This window comes from Megascapheus bottae, chromosome 16 (assembly GCF_031878675.1).
Source record: "Megascapheus bottae isolate mThoBot1 chromosome 16, mThoBot2.hap1, whole genome shotgun sequence".
In the NCBI taxonomy this organism is placed as follows: Eukaryota; Metazoa; Chordata; class Mammalia; order Rodentia; family Geomyidae; genus Megascapheus; species Megascapheus bottae.
The window spans coordinates 41,648,431-41,671,263 of NC_143524.1; the positions used below are offsets into that span (position 1 = coordinate 41,648,431).

The 22,833-nt window shown below is 40.2% G+C and overlaps 3 protein-coding genes across 3 annotated transcripts; 2 read left to right on the forward strand and 1 right to left on the reverse strand.

The window, feature by feature from the left end:
* Window positions 1-3,646: 3,646 nt before the first annotated feature.
* Window positions 3,647-4,591, forward strand: LOC150053347 (olfactory receptor 51I2-like). Its single transcript, XM_090348609.1, has one exon. It carries the CDS (start codon window positions 3,647-3,649, stop codon window positions 4,589-4,591), a length of 945 nt encoding a protein of 314 aa, XP_090204735.1.
* An 8,654-nt stretch (window positions 4,592-13,245) lies between these two features.
* On the forward strand, window positions 13,246-14,190 carry LOC150053348 (olfactory receptor 51I2-like). The gene has a single exon (XM_090349041.1). The coding sequence runs from the start codon at window positions 13,246-13,248 to the stop codon at window positions 14,188-14,190; it is 945 nt and encodes a 314-aa protein (XP_090205167.1).
* Window positions 14,191-18,756: 4,566 nt separating this feature from the next.
* LOC150053349 (olfactory receptor 51I2-like) lies at window positions 18,757-19,695 on the reverse strand. Its single transcript, XM_090349042.1, has one exon. It carries the CDS (start codon window positions 19,693-19,695, stop codon window positions 18,757-18,759), a length of 939 nt encoding a protein of 312 aa, XP_090205168.1.
* Window positions 19,696-22,833: the final 3,138 nt, after the last annotated feature.

The window sequence follows — 22,833 nt, forward strand, 5'->3', positions numbered from 1 at the left end:
TATGTGTAGCAACACATTTATATTTCACACGTGGATATTAGTAATTTTTTCTGTTATTGCCTCATTTTTTTCAGTTTTCAATGTTTAATGGATGAAGATATAGTTAAGTCAGTCTTATGGCTAACTGGCAGGGCAGTAGTTAGAAAATAAAATGGTATGGGATAAATGGTAGAATAATCACAATTTTATTGTATGAGAAAAGTCTGTGGCTCTGAGAACATTATGAAACACATATGCAAGAGAGATTTATGAAATTTGCAATTTGAAGATAGATATTTCTCCCAAAGATAGTAGTACTGTTGACCTCCACGGTGTATGATTTACTAAAAGAAAATTAAAATATGTGTTACCGGGTTGAAGTGAGGGAAGTCAAGGTAAGGAAGGAAAAGGAAAGGAGAGAGGAAAGATGGGTGAATACAGTCATAATATTCAATGTACCGATATGAAGATGGAACTGAGTAAATTGAAGGGACATTTGGAATAGGGAGACGTGAAGGAGAATGACACAAAAACTGACTGTGACTAAGATACATTGTACTCACAAATCAACATGCTGAATTGAAACTCTGTTGTAGAATGACTTCACAATACTAGTAAATAAACAACTAAATAACTACAAAGAGATATAAAATAGCTTGAGCTGTCTAAGGAATGCAGACAATGAATTTGCATTAAATTTGGCCTTTTTCCTGCTTTCAGATTTTGAGCTCTCATAGAGTCAAGAATGCTAATGATGAGCAACATATATATTAGTTAAACCCATAAGACATACAGACATCACAGCCATCCTGATAAAACTGCTCTTTTAATCTAATTAGATTGTGATTCTTTTTATATTTTCCCCCCAAATAAGCAACCAAGTCTCTAGGATTAGATATGAGTCCCTATGCTCAGTCCAATTAGTCTTTCTAGTCAGAGTAGCAATACACAGATTGGACTGTGAATGTGATGTGTGGTGCTATGTGCTTAATGACATGGAGCACTGGGTAAGTGAAGAAACACAGTTATGGTTGTTGAAATGGGGGTAAATTTGGAAGGTCCAATGGGAATATGAAACACTAAATAGCTGACTCTGTCTGGTGGGGTATTTTGGAGGTCCTCAGGGTGTCACTGACTATGCCTCTTCTGGGGTATTGTGTGTACTGTACTTGCAATCCTGATCAAGGATGTGTTAACACACAAGTGGATAAACGAGGTCACAACAAGAATATGAGCTCAAGAGTGAGATTCTCCTGGGAACAATTCTCCTATGGCCCAGCTTCCCCATATACTGATGCCATCATCCCAATTATTTCAACTCCTCTCTCCCCATCACAAACAAATGAGCCTTGGGATTTGGGGTCATTCATAAATTTATGTCCTAGGAGAAGGTGTGATGCCCCTCTGCTGGCTGGACCCACAATGCAGAGCTCCAGGTAAGAGAAGCGTCTTCCATGCAGTGAGTGTTCCTCTCACATTACCCACCTGTCCTTCTCAGGAATGCAAGATCCTCCCAGGGTTTAACATTTTTACTAAAAGTGTAGGCAAATCCTAACCTCCAATCTCCCTCCAAACACGATCAAATCCCTCTCCTTCCAAAGCCCAGGGAAAGAAATGGTTCTATGTTCCTGCCTGAATCAAAACCCCTCAATACTAAGCTAATTATCACTAGACTTAAGGGGCTTCTACATCAGATTTTGGCATTGTTCTGAGGCTATTTCATACTTCTGATTTTAAGGGCCTATAATATGAAATATGATCATATATTTGGCTCTTAGATGTGTTGCTGGGAAAAATTACAGAAGCAAATATACTGATGTAATTTGACTAAACGGTGCCCAATTTCAATGGGATTTTCAGGACTGTGAGTATGTAAATGTAATTTGTGGAGCAATTATTGTGGGTCTGTCAATGCTGACACATTTGTTATACTGTATGTATGTGTGAATGTACGTTTTCAATTTTTAAAAATAAAAGTGTTTAAGAGGGTGTAAACCTGGAGGAATTCTGGAAACTGCTATTATCAATGAGTAGTCATGGAAGACACAAAGGAAGGAAGGAAGGAAGGAAGGAAGGAAGGAAGGAAGGAAGGAAGGAAGGAAGGAAGGAAGAAGAGAAGGAGGGAGGGAGCCAGGGAAGGAGGAAGGGAGGAAAGCAGGCAGGCTAGTGAATGGCCTTAGGAATTATTCTCTGTGAGGGAGAAAATTTTTGGAGCTGCTTTCCTATCAGGAAGTGGAGCATAGATGATATATTACTGCTCAAGTCAACCTCAGTTTGTATACTAGGGGCCAGGAACATTGAAGTGAACCCATCTTCTGGAAGAGTTCTTAGTAGATGTTGGTTCTACTAGAATCTTTCCATTTTCTGGACTCTGGGTCAGTTTTGGAGTAAAAATGGCAAAATAGATCCGGAGAGACTGGATCCCCAAAGGCATCTTAGTGACAATGACTTTAAACCTTGGTTAGAAAGAAAAGTTTATAGAGGAAAAAAGGACAATGAAACTTACTGCTTTAATTTTCCACCTTTCCATTTCCTCCCCTTCTTCTTCTTCTTCTTCTTCTTCTTCTTCTTCTTCTTCTTCTTCTTCTTCTTCTTCTTCTTCTTCTTCTCCTCCTCCTCCTCCTCCTCCTCCTCCTCCTCCTCCTCCTCCTCCTCCTCCTCCTCCTCCTTCTTCTTCTTCTTCTTCTTCTTCTTCTTCTTCTTCTTCTTCTTCTTCTTCTTCTTCTTCTGTCATGGGATGGGGCTTGAATTCTAGGCCTGGGAACTGTCCCTGAGCTCTTCTGCTCAAGGTTAGGGCTCTACCATTTGAGCTACAGCAACACTTCTGATTTTCTAGTGATTAATTAGAAATAAGAGTCTCAGGGACTTTCATTCCTGGGCTGGTTTTGAACCATGATCTTCAGATTTCAGCCTCCTGAATAGCTAGGATTACAGGCATGAACCACTGGCACCCAACTAGTTATTTCTTCTTATAGTCAATATACTTTCAAGATTTTGGCTGATTCATACTTTGGAATTATTCAGCTCCTTGTCACCAACAAATTTCACTTAATTCACAAGTAGGCTAGGGATTAAAGTAATAATCATAAATTGGGTAAAAGAATGCATGGCCTTGGACACAGAAGTGACAGATAAGATTAAAAAAGAAAGCAAGAGGCCAAACTAACCAGTTGGATACATTGAGAAATTGGGATTTGGAGAATCCTTGCATGGTGTAAGTTCTTCAAACATATAACTCAACGTGAAACATGAGTGGCCTGAAGGGAGGAGGTCAAGAAGGGGGAGACAAATAGAAAGAGATCAGTTGGTTGAATGAAGTCATAATATTCTACATACATATATAAATTGGAGCTAGGTAACTAGAGAGGATGGCTGAGGTTGGTAGAGATGGGAGAGAATGATTAAAGGGTTTGTACTGATCAAGATACACCATACTCAAAGCCTGAGTTCTTAAATGGAAACACCTTTTAACTACTTAAAGATTTCAAAAGACAAGAATCCTTGTAACAAAGAGAAGCAAGGATGAATGATAGCTGATTTCTGCTTCAGAGTAGGGAGTTGACAGTTTAGAAGAGGCTTAAAATTAAATCAGGGCAAGGGCATACTCAACACTGTATTTATCCTCTTTACAGGGCTGTGGCTGGAGTATCTGAGCCAGAGTGCCAGAATGGCAGGTGAACCTCACAATAGCTCAGGACTGCCTCCTTTCACCCTGTCAGGACTCCCAGGATTGGAGACCTCCCAGCACTGGATGTTCTTGCTTCTGGGAGCCCTGTATGTGGTCGCCATTTTGGGCAATGCTCTGATTCTCTTTATTATCAAGGAGGAGCAGAGCTTGCACCAGCCCATGTACTACTTCCTGTCCCTGCTCTCAATTAATGACCTAGGTGTGTCTCTGTCCACCCTGCCCACTGTGCTACCCACGTTCTGCTTCCATTTAAAACAGATCAGTTTTAATTCTTGCATGGCCCAAATGTTCTTTATTCATCTCTTCTCCTTCATGGAGTCTGGGATCCTGCTGGTCATGAGCTTTGACCGCTATGTAGCCATCTGTAATCCACTGCGCTATGCCACAGTTCTCACCGATGCCCGTGTGCTGCAGATGTGCGTGGCTGTTTTGATCCGCAGCTTCTGCATGGTCTTCCCTCTACCTTTCCTCCTGAAGAGGCTGCCCTTCTGCAAGGCCAACGTGCTGACCCATTCCTACTGCCTGCACCCAGACCTCATCCGCCTGCCCTGTGGGGATATCACTATTAATAATATCTTTGGTCTTTTCATCGTTGTCTCTACGTTTGGTCTAGATTCTGCCCTCATTCTCCTTTCTTACGTGTTCATACTTCATTCCGTCCTTGCCATCGCCTCCAGGGAAGAGAGGTTAAAGGCCCTCAACACGTGTGTGTCACACCTGTGTGCTGTGCTCATTTTCTACGTGCCCATGGTCGGTGTGTCCATGGCTGCTCGCTACGGAAGGCACGCCCCACAATATGTGCACACACTCTTGTCCCTTGTTTATCTGTTTGTCCCTCCAATGCTCAACCCTGTCATTTATTCCATCAAAACCAAAGAGATTCGTCGAAGGCTGTGTAAAATACTGCTGGGGAAAAAGTGTTGAGTGAATGCACAGTGGTAAAGTCAAGAGCCTCCCATTTCTGAAGCTTCCATCCAACCAAAAATGTGGTCAAGACATTGAGGTGGAGAGATATTAAGATTTCAGTAAGATGATATTTACGCAAGCCAATATAAGTCTTTGTTATTTGGATGCTTTGGGGAAACAATAGAGTCTGAGTATTTGAAAAATTAGGGGATAATGAGGAAGAGTGAACAGTTACCAATTGTACGATCAGCCACATTTCAGTGGTAATAGTGCAAGTATCAAAAGAGATGGTTCGTGTCATCTAAAACTATAAGGAAAAAGAATCCTTTCATCAAAAATTTCCATTAGACATTACATACCAATAAGCACCGAAAATGAATCTTGTAAATTGTAAATACAGGGGAACAATAGATAGAGAAGTGACATCCACATTTAGAATTAAATTGCTTCTCTTTCAGAGCCCAATATAACTCATAATGCATTTTAAATAATGAGCTGTGTTTAAAAGCTACCATCGATTTAAAAATATAAAGTAAAAAATATTTATAAAAGTAAGGTAAATTTTTTCCATTGTTGGATTAGATGGTTTATAATTAAAAGCAGAAGCAAACATCTTCTCCAATAAAATATTTGTATTATTCTTTCAGCAGTTGTACAAAGGAATTGCCACTCAATATAGTAGTTCGTAAATACAGTGGTCTTGATCAATCATCACCCCTTTCAACATTATCACACATCCCTCCAACTTACCTCTTCCCTCACTTTTCTTAATTTTGTAGGCTAAGTTTTGAATATTTGCCATTTAAGAAGGCAGTTTATGAATACTATGCATCTTGATCTATATTAATCCCTTCAACATTTAAACTTCTCCATTTTTTAGCCAACCATTTTCATTGCTTTTCAAAAGAATCATTGGCTAATGTTGTAACCTAAGAGTATTGTTACTTTGCAAATTCCTGTTTGTGACTAAATACTAAATAAAATGACTTTAATTATTTTACTTATTCCTCCCCACAGCATCCCCTCTGTTACTTTTTTCTGGGGGGGAGGGGTCATGGGTCTTGAACTTGGCCTGGGCGCTATCTCTGAGCTCTTCAGCTAAAGGATAGGGCTCTACTCTTGAGCTAAGTCCCACGTCCTGTTTTCTAGAGATTAATTGGAGGTAAGAGTCTCAGGTCCTTTTGTGCCTGGGGTGGCTTTGAACCTTGATCCTCAGATCTTACCCTCCTGATTAGCTAGGATTACAGGCATGAGCCACCCCATCCAGCTGCCCTCTGTTGTTACTATCAGACAGTGTTTTCAATGCTGACTTTTTGGGAGTCAAAGCACTAATATCTCAGGATATTTGAAAACATTATATGCATTTCTGTAGAAGAAATATCTAGGAGGTTTAACAGAACATTTATTGTTAGCTTCCTGCTAATGAAAGTTGGGAAGTTGTATTTTCTACTTGAATAATCATTTATGGAGCTCTCATTTTCTATAGTTGGCCATTTCTGTGCTATGGTTTAGGCTTCCACCTAAAGACAACTTCCTAGTTATTTTAAATCTCCACATTTAAAGTGTTTCCTGCTTCAAGCAGTGTTTAGCACTTCTCAGAGGGAAACCAATACATGTGATTATTCGTATAGCCAGTTGTCCTGATTGTGGAGGGAGTGGAGGAAAGGAGGACTTTCATTGTTGCATCTGAGCACTGAATTTGGTATAATCCATGTCTCAAGGATGAATTTACACTGACTGAGACAACAATGGTGCTGTGCAATGTTATTACCTATAGTGAGAAGTAAAATTATTTTATGGGTATAAATGACTAGTGGGCTATCACATTCTGTCTAGTAATGATGAGAGACATAGTGATATTTGGGGCAAGAATGAAAATGAACAAAGGTGCTTAATTCGATGATTGGAAAACTTAAAATGTCTTGTGTCGTAGACTGCGCCTGGCAGAGTTGATAACTGGGAGTTGGATGAAGCAGGAGGTAGAGAGACCTGAGATGAAAAGTCACTTGTGAACTGTGCTCAATCTAGACTTGAACTCTAAATTTCAGAAGGGGGAGCCAGTGCTATGCTTTCATGGCCTCTTGTTTGTGAAGAAAAGTGGATAACTATTGATGATTAGGACTTAGTAGACAAAACAGTTATTCTATCTTTCTGCTAAGAAGAATGAAATCTAGAGGAGTATGCAATCTATAATAAATCCCAGAAAATGCAGATCACAGGAGCATGCTTTTGAGGAAGTTGTGACAGGCATCAAAGAATGCTCCAACGTGCTGTTGAATGCTCAGTGGATCTACAAACATGAGAGATCCCTATGCTAAAATCCTCACCACGGTGTACCACTTAGACGTGGACTGTGGTACAACAGGAGTGATGTTGGCTTGTACATCTCCCCGTGAGAAAGGAAATGCAGCAACTTTCAGTCACCATCATCATTTACTAAAGCATGAAGCAAAGAATTCTGCAACTGCATTGAATGTCTGTGATCATGTAGTGGTTTGTTCCTGGGTCCCATTGGAAAACTGTCTGCATCTCTGCAAACATATTTTTGTTCCGAATCCTCACTTCTAGAAATGATAGAAATGATTTTTTATTGAATTACAGTTATGATTCCTATTTTCTGTTTGATCCTAAACAGAAAATGTAAGAGGGGTCAACAGCTTCATTTGTTATTGCTGTGCCTTTCCTTTTCTTTTCTTTCTTTTTCTTTTCTTTGTCAGTCATGGGGCTTTAACTCTGGGCTTGGCCCTGTATCTGGGCCCTTTAGCTCAAGGCTACCGCTTCACGACTTAAGACACAGTGCCATTTCCAGTTTTCTGGTGGTTAATTGGAGATGAGAATCTCATGGACTTTGGTGCCTGGGCTGGCTTTGAATTGTGATCCTCAAAGCTCAGCCTCCTGGATAGCTAGGATTACAGACATGAGCCACCAGCACGTGGCTGGCTGCTGTGCCTTTCTTTTTAAGGTTGCTACTGTCGGGGTTTTTAGTCCTTGGTCCCTGCGGACCTGCAGGAGGGATAGAGAATACAGGCCCTGACCAGGATGAGCCGAGAAAGGAGAGGACCGACTGACCGCCTGCACCCAGCCCTCCTTTGCCAGAGGACAATCAGACGGGTCAGGGAGACCTGTCCAGCTAGACAGGACATTCAGCTAATATAGGGTGCAGGAGCCTATCAGCACAAAGGTGGACAAGGTGGGGAAGTCCACGTGTTTATTCTCACTATAGGTTTCAGCCGAGAGTGATAAAGCAATAACACATTCGTACCCAATGGTATTCAAGTCTCAGCAGAAAGTGATTCACAATACCAACGATATAGCTCAAAGTTAGGCATGGTGTTCGTACATGACAGCTCATTTCTTTGTGTGGTTATCTTACTCAGTGCTGCAGATTCATGGGCCAGCCTGACCCTGCACTCGGCTCTCTACATGCTACTGTGGTGTTCAGTGAATGACACAGATGGAGAGAGATGGATGAGTATTTCATTACCTAGTTGACAAAGCTGAGTTTTAAATGCTAGTGGTTCTATTCTCTTCACAGAAAGCATATTTATAATATATGCAAATGATGTATTAAAAAGTGCTGTGATTCTTAGTGCTAAAGATTCAATCAAGTTTATATAATGGAATGCACACAACCACTTATTGTCCATCCTTTATAATGTTACTTAGCTTATCCTTTGCACATTATGTATGTAACTGAGCATTATATATTTGTTCAAATTGTGGAAGAATGGTGGTTTGTTTTTTCAGGTTTTGTATTTGTGATGTGATACACCTTTCCACAAGATAAACACAGTATCTGAGCTTGGTGTGGTGGCTCCCGCCTGTAATCCTAGCTAATGAGGAGGCTGAGATCTGAACTTCTTCTGCCCACTTAAGACACAACATTACTTCTGGCCTTTTCTGAGTAGTTTATTGGAGATGAGAGTCTCACAGACTTTCCTGCCTGAGCTAGCTTTGAACCCTAGTCCTCATATCTCAGGCTCCTGGGTAGCTAGAATTACAGGTGTGAGTGAGCCACCAGTGCCCAGCTGAGTGAATCTGTTTTGACACCAGATTCCATTAACTTATTCCCATGGGCCTCAAAGTTATGACTCTCATGCTCTGTGTCTGAAGTAGCTGGAATTGCAATTGCAGTTTGAGAAACCTTGTCTGGTTTCATACCCTGTATTAGAAATACAGTTAAAAATCAAATATTGAATGTAATCGTAATTATTAGGAATAATTATTTTAACATTTTCTTTTAATGCCTTTCTTGTGATTTCTTGTGATATATACTAGTTAATTCAGAGAACACACACTTATTTATGTGGAAGTAGTGAGAGCTATTTCCCATATCATGCCCACTCCCACTCTTCATAGGCTCACATACACACAAACACAGACACTACATTAAACACTAACAAAGGTCTTGAGAGGGACTAAATCTTGAGCAGCATTGCAGTGCAACCTTTCTTCCTTTCTTTTCTTCCTTCCTTTCTTTCTTTCCCCTGATCTGTGCTTAAAAATTAAATCCCAAATGGGTCAAAGAAAGTTCAATTTGGTTTTAGCTTTCTAATGAAGAAGATTAAAGTTTTAAACAAATGTATTATAATTTAGATACATACTTATGGAAGACTATCTTACATACGTTATTTCACTCTTGCTTTAAAATGTATGCATTTATTTTGACTACTGGATAATTCAGTCCTGAAGTGAAGCATAGAAAAATTAATTTATATGGGTTTCTTCTACTCAGACAGTTTCTGGGTGCTTAGTATTTATCTGTTTTTATCCACTTTTTTTATCCATGTCACTCAGACACAGAAGTGGTGATATTTGGGTCTAAAGCAGGATGTCTGTGCTGAAATTATGTCTGTAAATCCTTTCTGTGTGCACATCAGTGAGCTGTTGATTCTTTCAAGTCTCAGTTTCTCCAACCTGAGTCTTTGTGCATGCTAGGCAACACTGTACCACTAGGCCAAACTCCTGGCCCCTCTAGTTATATATTTTTTTAACAAAACATATACAAAGCAATTTCAAGTGAGGCATACTTTGCAAATGAAGGTATTTAAATAAAAGCCCAGTCCACACTGACAGTGAGTGACATGTCTTCTGCAGTTGTCATTCTGAAAGGCTGCCCTAATCTAAGAGTCTACTAAATTCTTCAGAGCTAAACCATTTCTTTCTTGTAGTTTCCAGCTTAAAATCTGCTTTATCATTAGGCAGTACTTAAGGACACTCTAAATATTTTGTGTCATGAGGTTTTGCCAAAGAATATTATATCACAGTTATAAATTAATTCTTCATTCTGCAAGGTAGAAATTTGAATCAGAAATAATCCAATAACCTATTTAATGATGTTCCCAGTAACAGGGGAGTAGGACTTGAATCTGGGTCTGTCCATAAAGCAACACAGTGTCTTGATGTGGAGAGATTGATGAAATTTCTAGGTGCATAATTTTCAGGGTTAAAACATGTACAATTTGAAGCAAATTGAGATGGTCACCCTATTTGTGGAATGAAAATAAGTAGGTTTTTCATCTACCCTATTTTATTCCTTGAAACCTATTTGGGCTGTGGCATGGCCAATGAAAAGATTCTTAGTCTAGAAACCAATGAGCATCTGTTTATGTGAGATTCTACCCAGCTCTGTGGTTTACAAAATGAAAAGCTGAAGATATCTGTCACTCCATGGCACGTCAAATTTCTCATCAATCCTTTGAAACCCCCAAAGAGAGAAACTAGAGGACACAGAGGAGTCACCTAATCAAGATGTTTCCACTACATATTACCCTGCCTCCTTTCTCTTTGAGCTCTACTTACTAGACCCAGGGGAACCTGAAGCAATGGTTTTATAGAACTTGGAGTGGGGAATGGATGGAAGCTGGCAGTAGGAAAGTCTGTAAAACTCTGTTCAGAGTCTGTAGTATCCTTGGTCTTTTTCCCTTTAGTATCTCTCATGTGTTTCTGTTCTCATCCAACAGAGTTCCCAGAAGGAGGTAAGTTTAGACTTTGTCTCTCCCCTCAGAGAGACAGTCAGAATCTCATCCCTTGCTTCAAAATCTCATAGTAATGTAAGAAGCTGTATGTGATTTAAGTTTAGACATCTTAATCTTTTTCTTCACTTACTCTATCCCTACACACTGTTCAGCAACAGGACCTGTGTGGACAGCCCTTGCTGTATGGTTTTGCATTTGTATTCATTTTGTAGTCTTAATTGCTTTTCTTTCTTTCCAAATGAACTGGAATATTTTAAAGTAAGAGTGCAGCATCACTGTACTTAAATTATTTGCAAACAATGTGGAATGGATTCGAGAGAGGCAGGACATGGAGACAGTGAGTGGTCAGCAAGGAAGAGTCTACCTGCATCTGGTTACACATGATGAGAGGTAAGCGACCATTGGAAAGGAGATAGAGAAGTTAGCATTAAGACTCTATCAAAGAACTCACAACAGTTTAACTTGATCTACGAGCAGAGGAGAAGGAAGAGTGTCTTCTTTTCTGTTGTCACATGCGCATTTGGATAGATGAAAAAGGATTTTTATGGGATGCTGATGCATAATAATGGACAAAACGGTAACATTGCCTACATTATGTTTGAAGTATCTATTACAAATAATTAGAAATTGATGTAAAATAGTGTGAAGTCTGGGCTAGAGATGTGAATTTGCTACCTGAATTTGGTGTACATGGGAGAAATTAGGAGAATATCAAGCATCAAAAATAACTTTGAAAAACTTAGTTCTAAAAGTGAGCAGTGATACCTTGATATTATTACCTTGATATTATTTGACATTATTCCCAATGATTTAGCTTCTGGATTTGATTTTCCATGCGGAAGAGTTTAGTCAGTGCAGGCATATTTGATTGTGGATTGCATTAATATAAGACTGTGATTCCTAAACGTTGCTGTCTATTGGAACTTCCTGAGAAAACTAAAAAAAAAAAATCCCATCAAAAGATGGGCCAAAGACTTAAAGAGAGTTTTCTCTGAAGAAGAAATAAGAATGGCCTATAGACACATGAAGAAATGCGTGACATCTCTGGGCATAAAAGAAAGGCAAATCAAAACAACTCTAAGATTCTACCTCACTCCAGTTAGAATGGCCAGGATCAAGAAAACTAATAACAACAGATGCTGGAGGGGATGTGGCCAGGAGAGATCACTACTATACTACTGGTGGGAGTGCAAACTCATTCAACCACTATGGAAAGCAGTATGCCAGTTCCTCAAAAGACTAAACATAGAGCTCCCCATGACCCAGCAATTCCACTACTTGGCATTTACTCAATCATCCAGAATCTAGGGCATACTAAATCCACTAGCACAATGATGTTCATTGCAGCACTATTTACCATAGCAAAGATATGGAACCAACCCAGATGTCCCTCAGTTGATGAGTGGATCAACAAGATGTGGTATTTATACACAATGGAATTCTATGCTGCTGTCAGAAAGAACGACATCTCCCCATTTGTAAGGAAATGGAAAGACTTAGAAAAAATCATATTAAGTGAGGTAAGCCAGACACAAAGGATCATAGGCTCAATGGTTTCCCTTATTTGCCATAATCAGTAGAAACCTTGGACTCTTCTAGCAGAGATTTGCAATAGAACAAAACCTAGATACATAAGGGCATACAGTAGGACACTAAATGAAAGGACCTCTAGGATATAGAAACAAAAGCCATATAATGAGTGATTGTTGTCCTTAATATACAATGTTATCTCTCATCTCTTTTGCTGTCCCTTGGTTATCTCATATTGTTACAGTATTTCACTTTGCTATCTGATATATTGGATATATGTGTATTTGGTTATTTGAAATTGGGTAGGAAAGGGGAGAAAACAAGAGGAGAGTGGGGGTGGGGGGGAGGGAAATGGGGACCAAGACATGAGAAAGGGTATCAGTGTACGTGAAGTAATGCAACTTCCATCTGGTGAATGTAATGTAACCCTTCTATTAATTACAACAAAAATATATATAAAAAAACAAAAAAACCCAAGAAACAAAACAGGGACAAATGCTGATTTTCTAAGTTTTATCTGCAGAGGTATAGATTTCATTGCTATGGGTATGACTTGGGAAAAGCCTTTTTGAAAAGTTTCTCAAATGAGTCTGTCGCACATCTAGATTTTTAGAATCTTACATCTAAAGAAAAGAGAAGAACTTTCATGCAATCATACTAAGGGGTGGAAATAACCAAAATTGTACAAACATAAAGACATAAGCTCCTAGAGAATAAGTGAGGGGATCAGGAAACAAAGAGAAGATGAGACACTGGAATAATATTTATATGAAAGTAAAGAGAGACCACTTAAAGTAAAGTCAAAAAGTGCCACCAGATGAATAGAAGACAATAAATTGGCAGGAAGAGGGTGCTAAAAACTAATTCATTGAGGATGATTTTTACCTCACTTAATGAAGAAGGTGGTGGCTGGGATGTTGTAGAAAGATAGAATAGTTTTCTGAGAGTGGTGTTGGAGTGTATGGCAGATGTGTACATATGGTCAGACAGCAGGTAATCTGAAATATAACTTTAATTTTCTTTGTCTTTCCATGTTCTTTAGAATTGGTATCCAGAAATTGTTGTCCATTCTATACCAAGACACCGATGGCTCCTACTGTTCATAACTTCCACGGTCTGATCTCACCCCATTTTTATTTCTCCAAAAGCCATTCAGAGAGCCTTATGAAAAGCTTTAGGAGGAATGTCTCCAGTACCACCGGCTTCACATTGACAGCCTTTCCAGAGATGGAAAACCTGGAGCACTGGCTGGCTGCCCTCCTCCTGTTGCTTTATGCCATCTCTATCTTGGGCAACACTCTCATTCTCTTCATCATAAAGGAGGAGCAGAGCTTGCACCAGCCAATGTACTATTTCCTGTCTCTTCTATCTGTCAATGACCTGGGGGTGTCTCTTTCCACACTGCCCACCGTGCTGGCTTCTGTGTGTTTTCATGCCACAGAGATTGCTTTTGATGCTTGCTTTGCCCAGATGTTTTTCATTCACTTTTTCTCTTGGATGGAGTCCGGGATCTTGTTGGCTATGAGTTTTGACCGGTATGTGGCCATCTGCAGACCCCTGCGCTATTCCTCAGTGCTCACAGATGCCCGTGTGGTCCACATGGGCATATCAATCATTGTCCGCAGTTTCTGCATGGTCTTCCCACTGTCCTTTCTCCTGAAGAGGCTGCCCTTCTGTGGGGACAACGTGCTGGCTCATTCCTACTGCCTGCACCCAGACCTGATCCGCCTGCCCTGCGGCGACACCACCATCAACAACATGTACGGTCTGTTCATTGTCATCTCAGCCTTCGGGGTGGATTCAGTGCTCATCCTCCTCTCCTATGTGCTCATTCTGCGCTCTGTGCTGGCCATCGCCTCCCGGGGGGAGAGGCTGAAGACTCTCAACACCTGCGTGTCTCACCTCTGCGCTGTGCTCATCTTCTACGTGCCCATGCTCAGCGTGTCCATGGTGCACCGATTTGCAAAGCAGGCCCCCGAGTATGTGCACCAGTTCACGTCCCTGGTCTATCTCTTTGTGCCTCCCGTGCTCAACCCAATTATCTATTCCATCAAGACAAAGGAGATCCGCAGGAAGATGCACAAGATGCTAACGAGACCTAAGTTCTGATCAGGAAAGAACGTTTTCTGAAATACCAGGTTCCCTTTTCAGTTTTGTTATTGTTGGTGTTTGGGTGTTCCTGGCTGGTATGATGGAGCCTTTCGCTCTCCTTCTCTACATGGATGTGCTTTGGGGTGTCTGAAATTTATTACAGGATGTGGCCCCTCTAGAGGCTGTAAATTAAACATTTTAAATCTGCTGATACTATTTTTGTAAGGACCAAATGCTAGCAGTTTAAATTAATCAATTATTTTGTAAATGAATCTATATTGTTAAAATCATAGCCAAGTTGTTTGATTTACATCAGACTCATTTCCAATAAATTTTTTCCCTTACTGACATAAAGGTTTTGAATGAATTTTTGTGAACATTTCTTACTGATCTTTGTAATTTAAATTTTGAGCTATATTTCCTGTTGGGACTGATTATTTATCTCAGTTCTTCATTGAGTAATTGATGCATGAGTTGCTTCTGATCTTGTGTCTGTAACGCAGTTAAGTAATGCTTTATGTCTGTTTAACAGATATATCCTCATTTATGTCTTAGACTTATTTTACTTTCCTAGTCTATATTGTTGAGTAAAAGAACTCAGGAATAGAAATTAGATCCTGAGTTAAAGCCCCATGATGGAAAGGAGTGGGGAACAGGGAAGAAAAGAAAAGAAAATGCTAATTGCAACCCCAGGCAACTTTATCTACCAGCTTGCCTTTGCCTTATATCCATACATAGTCTTGTGGTCCTCAGGCTCATTCACTTATCACACAAGAACACCTAAGATGCATTATAGCCATTCAGAATAGACAAGTGTTACATGTAATAGCTCCACTGTGGAATTAAGGCGAAAAAGCAGTAGAATGAAAGTGATGACATTTATTGAGATGTGTTTACTCACTAACTGGCATGTTGAACTGAAAGCACTCTGTACAAATACTTAAAGTTAATAAAATAAAAGAAAGAAAGGAAGAAATACAAATTTAGAACCGTTATTACTAAAGTTTGGACAAGCAATCCAGTCCAGACTGTATTTGGAAATATACATACTGCTATTATAAAATTAATACATTTTAACAAAAGAAAGAACCTAGGGAAAGAATACAGAAGCATGTAGACAATAACAATTCCTGTTTGCTATTGATATGACATATCTTTGCCATAGGTCTTTGGGTAGTTTCTCATAAACCATAAAGAATAAGTCAGATAGTCACAAGTCCTGACCAAAATATTTTCATATTACAAATGACCTCAGTAAGCATTTTTGGGTGAATAAATAAAAGAATGAGCTGGGTTTTTTTTACAAGCAAATACTGAAAAAACAAACCTGAAAAGAAATATGCTATACTGAAGAGTTATTACTAGTCCACTCAAAATAGACTCAACTTTTTTCTTAGAAGTGTAGTTAAATAATGATCAGAATCCTTTCTGATAAAGAATAAAGGCAAGGAGAATTTCCTGAGCAATGTGGATTTTTATAAATGATGTAAGATAGAAGCTGGATGCTTTTCACCTCTGCTTTTTGTGTGTCTCTTAATTGAAACTTGTTTTTTCTTGTGCTTGCCCACATCAACCTGGTAAGTGGTACAAGGCTATAGAGGTTTATGGAAATCTTAGCTGTGAGTTACACTCTATACTAGAAGAGCAGTGGAGGCGTATACAAATTGTAGTGAAATATCAAATGTGCAGGTGTTAGAAATTGATGTGAAAGTCATACATATAACCAGATGCTGCTGGTGAAATCCTGTCTGCTCAGGAGGCTGATATCTGAGCATAACAGTTCAAAACCAGCCAGAAAAGAAAAGTCTATGGAACTCTTATTGTCAATTATCCAGTAAAAAGCCAGAAGTAGAGCTGTACTTTCAAGTGGTAGATGGCTACCCTTGAGCAAAAATGCTCAGGGACAGAGCTTAGGCTCTGAGATCAAGCTGAGGACACACACAAAAATGTACAGATGTGGAAATCAATTCATTGAATTACAAATAATAACTCAATAAATAATTTATTCCCTCTATTTTTTCAAGTGCTTTTGATAAACTAGTCCATACATAATGAAATGGAAGAATAAAAATGATTTTGCTGCAAATATGAACAAAATTAAAATATGAAAACTAGCAGTGTCCAGTATGAGAAAACAATCTTGGCTTCTGACAGCAGTTCCTGTTGTCTCACCAGGCCCCTTGCTTTTGTTTTTTTTTTTTTTGTTTTTTTTTGTTTTGTTTTGTTTTATCAAAGGTGATTGGCAGTGATTCTTAGATAGTTGCCCAAGATTGAGACAATTGAAATTGCCAAAGTACCTGCCTATTTCATGAATCTCTTTCAATCTAAGAAAACTGAAATATGTGGGAGCAAATGCTCTTTTATTTGTAAGATCCTTGTTGCCTGTACTCAGATGTGCAAGAAGAAGACAGGAGATTTCTTATCTGAGAGTGAAATAGAACAGAGGCCCTGAGTCCACATTGGATCAGCATGCTTAGATGATGTCCCAGTTCATAGTAGCATATGAAACAGCTCCTGCAGAAGAACTGCCCTTGTTGTACTTCACCTGGCTCCAAAGATGAATGTTCTGGGTCCTGTTTTTATTTATTAGAGTGTATTCATCATGTCTCGGAGAAGAGCACTTCCTGTCTATCTGAACTGTCTCTGCAACAGCAAAGCCCCCTATCTTGGCAGAGCTGGTTATATAGAGATATCATGTCATTGAAGTGGGGAAGGACAAATTCGTGGCGGATGGTCAGCCACACCTAGAGGCCTGGTCATTTCTCTCCTCATTTTGAAGATTCTCTCATTTCCTGGTTTCACACAAATTACTTTCTTGGTACCTCAAACAAGTTTTGTAGTTTTTCCTATTCCATAGTGTTGGATTCCAGATATCCCTTTTATGAGTCAAAACTACAAGGCTGAGAGGTAAACGATTCTGTGCCAGCATAAATTTCCTCCTATTTTTTTCTCTCTCTCTTTCTCCCTCTCCTTCTCTCTCCTTCTCCCTCCCTCTCAACTTAGATGGCCTTAGATGATAAGCAATTTGCCCAGGAAAAAGCAAGATTAAAGCACTTCTACCACTTAGATTCCCCCCACCCCCACAAACTTCAAAAAAACTGCTCACAACCTTACTGAACTATAGCCAACATTTTATTTAAGTTAGAAATGAGTCTAAGGTGTCAAAAAATGTAAAGAATATTTTCATCACTTATTTGTTTCTTTGTATTTTTGTCATTATAACAGGGAACTATTGAGTTCAAAGAAAGCTAAGTACATAAAATGATGTGAGAATTCCAACTCAATTTCATAAAAGATCAGTTGGCCTTGGCTTTCTGAGGATTAGAGGTACTGGTGTGGCATTAAGTTTTTTGTGATACCTGCACCATGAGAGAATGAATAAGAAGAGAATATTTTCCCTTATGTTTTGCAAAGCAATAAACTTTCTCATTAATGATGGAGAAAGGATAAAGTGGAATGGAGTCTGATGCCCCAGTGAGTCTCCTGTTCCCTTACTGCTTCTTCTTTCTCTTGTTTTGCGTGCTATCATGTTTCAAAATCAGGTCTATGGTAAAAATCGGCATCTCCCTCCCTCCCTACCAGGTGGCCTCAGTTTTCCTCTACTTACCTGGAATCTTATGGAATTAAAATGATCAATTAGTAAGGAACTGAATTTATGAATTAGAAAAGTTGTATATTTCAGTAGAGGAAGAGCATATCTTATTGTAAGCCACTAAATAGCCTAATTATTTTCTACTTGAAGTAATTGAATTATGTTATTCAATCATTTCCCTAATATAATTCATTTAGTGGTCCAGGAAACACATGTGTCTCTTACTGTAGCAGAGAATATTTTGGAGAAAGTGGCTTCCTAATACTTACACTCTCCATTAAAAACAGCTTCTCTCCTACCACTTCCTCACACCTATCACTTGTCTTTGGTATGCTCTCAGTAGTGTTTCTGACACAGAGAAAATCTCTCTATCTAATATATATGTTCTATTTCTATGCATTCTCCAGGACAAGTTTCCTAGACTGTAACAGTACACCTCCATCTTAAATATTTTTCATCTTTCAGTAAATCTAAACAGTATGAGATTTTTCAAAAGTAGGCTGAAGGATTCAAGACTGTGTTTACCTCTGGGATGTTAAAGAAAGTACATCAGAAAAATCAGTCTAACAGAAGGAAAAGAACTATCTTCTGCATCCGATGTATTCTGATCATCCCAGGAAGGTCAGAGCTGAAAATCGGAGGACGTAACTTATGACATTTTGTAATTTCTCCCATCCTGCGGGAGAAAGTTATAATCCCAAGAAAGAAAAGAAAAAGAAAAATCATAGCTCTCAATACAATGCCTTCCCACAAGTCTATGAACCAGAAATATCACATTATTTTTCTTAGAGGAGGACTGCGTGAAGACAGAAGAAGTAGAAAGAAAAGAAACAGAAATAAACGCTGGACATTATTTGCCATGCCAGGAACTATTAGTTTCCTATGTTGTCATATATATTCACTGTTAAATAAAAAAAGATGGACAGTGTGTAAGATTTAACTGTGTGGAGATGAAATAACTCACGAATCACCACAATCACCCAACTGAAAAGTCACATTCTGATGCGTGGAAACATGCGGAGGACGGCTCGGCGGATCTCCTTGGTCTTGGCGCTGTAGATGAGAGGGTTGAGCACGGGGGGCACGAAGAGGTAGACGTTGGACAGGAGGACGTGCACGTAGCGGGGGGCCTGCTTCCCAAAGCGGTGCACCGTGGACACGCCAATCATGGGCACGTAAAATGCCAGCACAGCCAAGATATGCGACACGCAAGTGTTGAGAGCTTTGAGGCGCGCTTCGTGGGATGCAATGGCCAGGACTGAACGCAGAATGAGCACGTAGGAGAGGAAGACAAACAGCAGGTCCATGCCGAAGGTGGAGACCAGAACGAAGAGCCCGTAGATGCTGTTGACCGTGACGTCGGCACAGGCCAGCCTCATCAGGTCGGGGTGCAGGCAGTAGGAGTGGGAGAGCACGTTGGACCTGCACAGGGGCAGCCTCCTGAGGAGGAAAGGCAGAGGGAAGAGGGTGAGGAAGCTCCGGGTTGTCACAGCCAAACCTGTGCCGGCGATGACAGACCCGGTGAGCACAGCGGCGTAGCGCAGCGGATGGCAGATGGCCACGTAGCGATCGAAGCTCATGGCCAGCAGTATCCCCGACTCCATCATGGAGAAGGCGTGAATGAGAACCATCTGCGTCAGGCAGGCGTCAAAAGCAATGCTGTGAGCATGGAGGCAGAAGGTCCTGAACACCGTGGGCAGGGTCGCCAGGGCCATGGCCACGTCGCTGAAGGACAGCATGGACAGGAAAGAGTACATGGGCGCGTGGAGGCTGGGCTGTCTTCGCACGGCCTGCAGGATCACTGCGTTTCCCCCAAGGGCCACGGCGTACATGGCACAGAGGGGCCCTGCCAGCCACGAATGAAGGCTCTCCAGGCCGGGGATACCAGTTAGGAGGAAAAAAGCAGGGTGAGTGACATTGAAGAGCCCCATGATAGGAGGGGTCCAGAGTACTTGCCGGCCAGATCGTGTGCTCTGGAGAATTCTAAGAGTTATACCAAACCCGGAGAGCAGGAAATCACGAGTTAACAGATCCGGACAAATGGTGGCTCCGAAATTAGAAACTGATCCAGGCAGGAAATCTACTGGTGTGGGGATAAAGCAGGCCAACGTCTTTTATTCATATTCTATTATCACCAGACGACAGGCTGGAATGATTTTCTCTCTGCTTTACAGATGAAGAGGAATACATTTTCAATTCATCAGAAATAACAACTAATTATGAGAGAATTGTCTCCTCCGAATTATCCACATCATCCATGCATAAGAAATATGATTGAGTAGAAACGTGTTAAGAGTGCCTCCAAGAGTTTGACCTAGCAGTACAGTGCTTGCCTAACATGCACAAAGCCCTAGGTTCGATTCCTTGGTGCCAGAAATGGAGCTGTGGCTCAAGTGGTAGAGCACTAGCCTTGAGAAAGCCCAAGGACAGTGTCCAGGCCTTGAGTTCAAGCCCCAGGACTGGCCCAAACAAAAATGCATCGATTGTTCGGATACAAAAGGATTAGAAGATACAGTCATCAGTATGTTTTGTATGTGGTTAAACATTTTATTGGAAGCATGAGTTGATGCCTAAATTTAATGAGACACATATCAAGAGACAGTTGGAGCCATGATGAGTGTTTGAGCATTAAGGAAACAGTGGAGGTGAATATACATGTTTGCTCACGTAATGTTACAGATACAGAAACCGAAGTTCAGTTGGATTTAGCTCATGGTGAATGACAAACACTATAGTTTATAAAAGATTTATAGACTTCTTTGAGGAATCCTTAAAGTATTGAAAGAGAAGGTAAAAAGGAATACACACACACACACACACACACATACACACCCCACAAACACACACATCAATATATATACATACACTTCCAGATGAATACTTTTCAAGTTTCTTTGAATAAGTACAGCCAGGTGTATGGAGAACACATGTAAAGAAAATGATTTATGGGGCTGAGAATGTGGCTTAGTGCGCTTCTAATCTAGCATGAATGAAGTCCTGAGTTCAATTCCTCAGATCAACATAAATAGAAAAGGCTGGAAGCGGTGCTATGTCTCAAGAGGTAGAGTGCTACCCTTGAGCAAAAGAAACTCAGGGATAGTGCCAAGGCCCTCAGTTCAAGTCCCAGGACTGGCAAAAAGAAAGATTCAGAGCAAGGGAAGGAGTAAGGTTGTTCAAAAAATGTATTTTTTACCCATCATTTGAAACTGTAACTCCTCTACTCATCACATCACCTTTATAATAACAGTAAAATAAATGATGCAGAAAGTCCTTTACTCCAAAGTTGAGCTCAATTTTCTTCTGTTCCTGGCCTGGACCCATATCCTTTCTGCTAGTCACAAAAGAGCCAAGGTTGGGTTGTTTATATATAGGGCTCAGTAATGGGGCTTCCAGACTGGTGGGGATTTTTCTCCTGATTCTGGTATGTTGTAAAATTCTGGGTAATCTATTTATAAATTTTGACCTATGTCTAAGATTTTTTACGGCTTTGATTTAAAAAAAAAAAAACAAACTAGGCTTGGGGCTTGAACTCTGGGTCTGGGCTCTGTCCCTGAGCTTCTTTTGCTCAAAGCTAGTGCTTTACCAGTTAACTCATGGCTTTTAAGAATATTTTACTGGAGACAGGTGTCTCACAGACTCTTCTGCCCTGGCAGGTTTCAAACTGCAATCCTCAAACCTCAGTCTCCTGAGTAGCTAGGATTACAGGCATGAGACACTGGTGCCTAGCTGGCTTTCCTTTTTTAAAATGCTACTTTAAATTTTTTTGTAATGAATATTATGATGGTTATTGGGGTGGTATGGCTGGTAGGATTTAGAAATAAGGTAGGCATTATATGTAAAAAAGCTTGTCTATACACCCTAGGTTTAAATCTGTATCAAAAGCAAAAAATGTTAGAAATAGGTAAGGGTGGCTCATTTGAAATCATAACTACCTGATTTCTCCTGTTTAAAAAAAATGCTAGGCAGGGAGTTTTGCCTAGTGTTGAGTGCTTACCTAGCATGCATGAAGCCCTGGGTTTGATTCCTCCATACCACATACGTAGAAAAAGCCAAAACTGGTGCTGTGGACCAAGTGGCAGTGCACTAGCCTTGAGCAAAAAGTGTCCAAGGGCTGTGTGAAGCCCCTATGTGATCTGGCAAAAACAAAAAATCCTGGTGAATTTTATGTGCCTTTTTGTTTTAGGACTCATAAGGTAAGAATCAAATCACAACCTGTGTAATCAGTACTTGGGAAATGTGTTTTTGAGTTCTAAGTCCTCCTTAGAATTCCCTAAATTTGCATCAAGATTAGTGAGCCACAGAAACTTTGACCTGTGAAATCTGGAAAATGAATATGGCATGTGACTGATCTAGAGGTAGGGTAGATTATTCAGGTCTGCAGAATCTGTTGATACCATTGCCAGAACAAGAATCTGAGACCATCCCATCCCAGTCTTCCCACAGAAGCTTTTACTCTGCTAGGAACCCTGGGTTAGATGCCCCCCACCGAGGACTTCACACTTTATTTCTACCTAACTTGACCCCAGTTCAACACTCTCCTGAAACAAGCTTGGCCTTCCCAGGGTTTTGCAACTCACCTGAAGACAGGCAGATGGAAGAGACCCTCAAAACAGCACTTTCTTATGTCTGCTATAGTGAATTCTTGACTTGCCATTTTATGTTTCGCTGTAAGCCCTCGGGAGAGAGAAGTCTGAATCTGACTTTGTGTCTGAAATTCTTCTGGGAGGTTATAATCTCTCCAGGTGTTTTAATGACTCCTGAGGATGAATAATAATGCTCTTTTAGCGGAGAAACCAATTCTCTACTCCACGTAAGTAGTGTGTGTGTGTGTGTGTGTGTGTGTGTGTGTGTGTGTGTGTGTTTGGCAAAAGATGGGCAATAACTCTAGGAAAAAGTTCAGTACCTTCAAAGAGATCTCAGGTTTATGCAATCAATACTTAATTTTAAATCCAACAAATAAAGTATAATCTGAAAATGACTATTCTTAATTTTCTCCCTTCTTTAAATGTATCGAGTGGGTCACATTTTTCTTGATCCTACATAAAAATTTCATTCCTTACACTTTTCAG

Bases quoted from the DNA above. Each gene is read 5' to 3' on its own strand.
- LOC150053349 (XM_090349042.1), bottom strand. From the start codon at position 19,695: ATGGGGCTCTTCAATGTCACTCACCCTGCTTTTTTCCTCCTAACTGGT.
- LOC150053347 (XM_090348609.1), top strand. From the start codon at position 3,647: ATGGCAGGTGAACCTCACAATAGCTCAGGACTGCCTCCTTTCACCCTG.
- LOC150053348 (XM_090349041.1), top strand. From the start codon at position 13,246: ATGAAAAGCTTTAGGAGGAATGTCTCCAGTACCACCGGCTTCACATTG.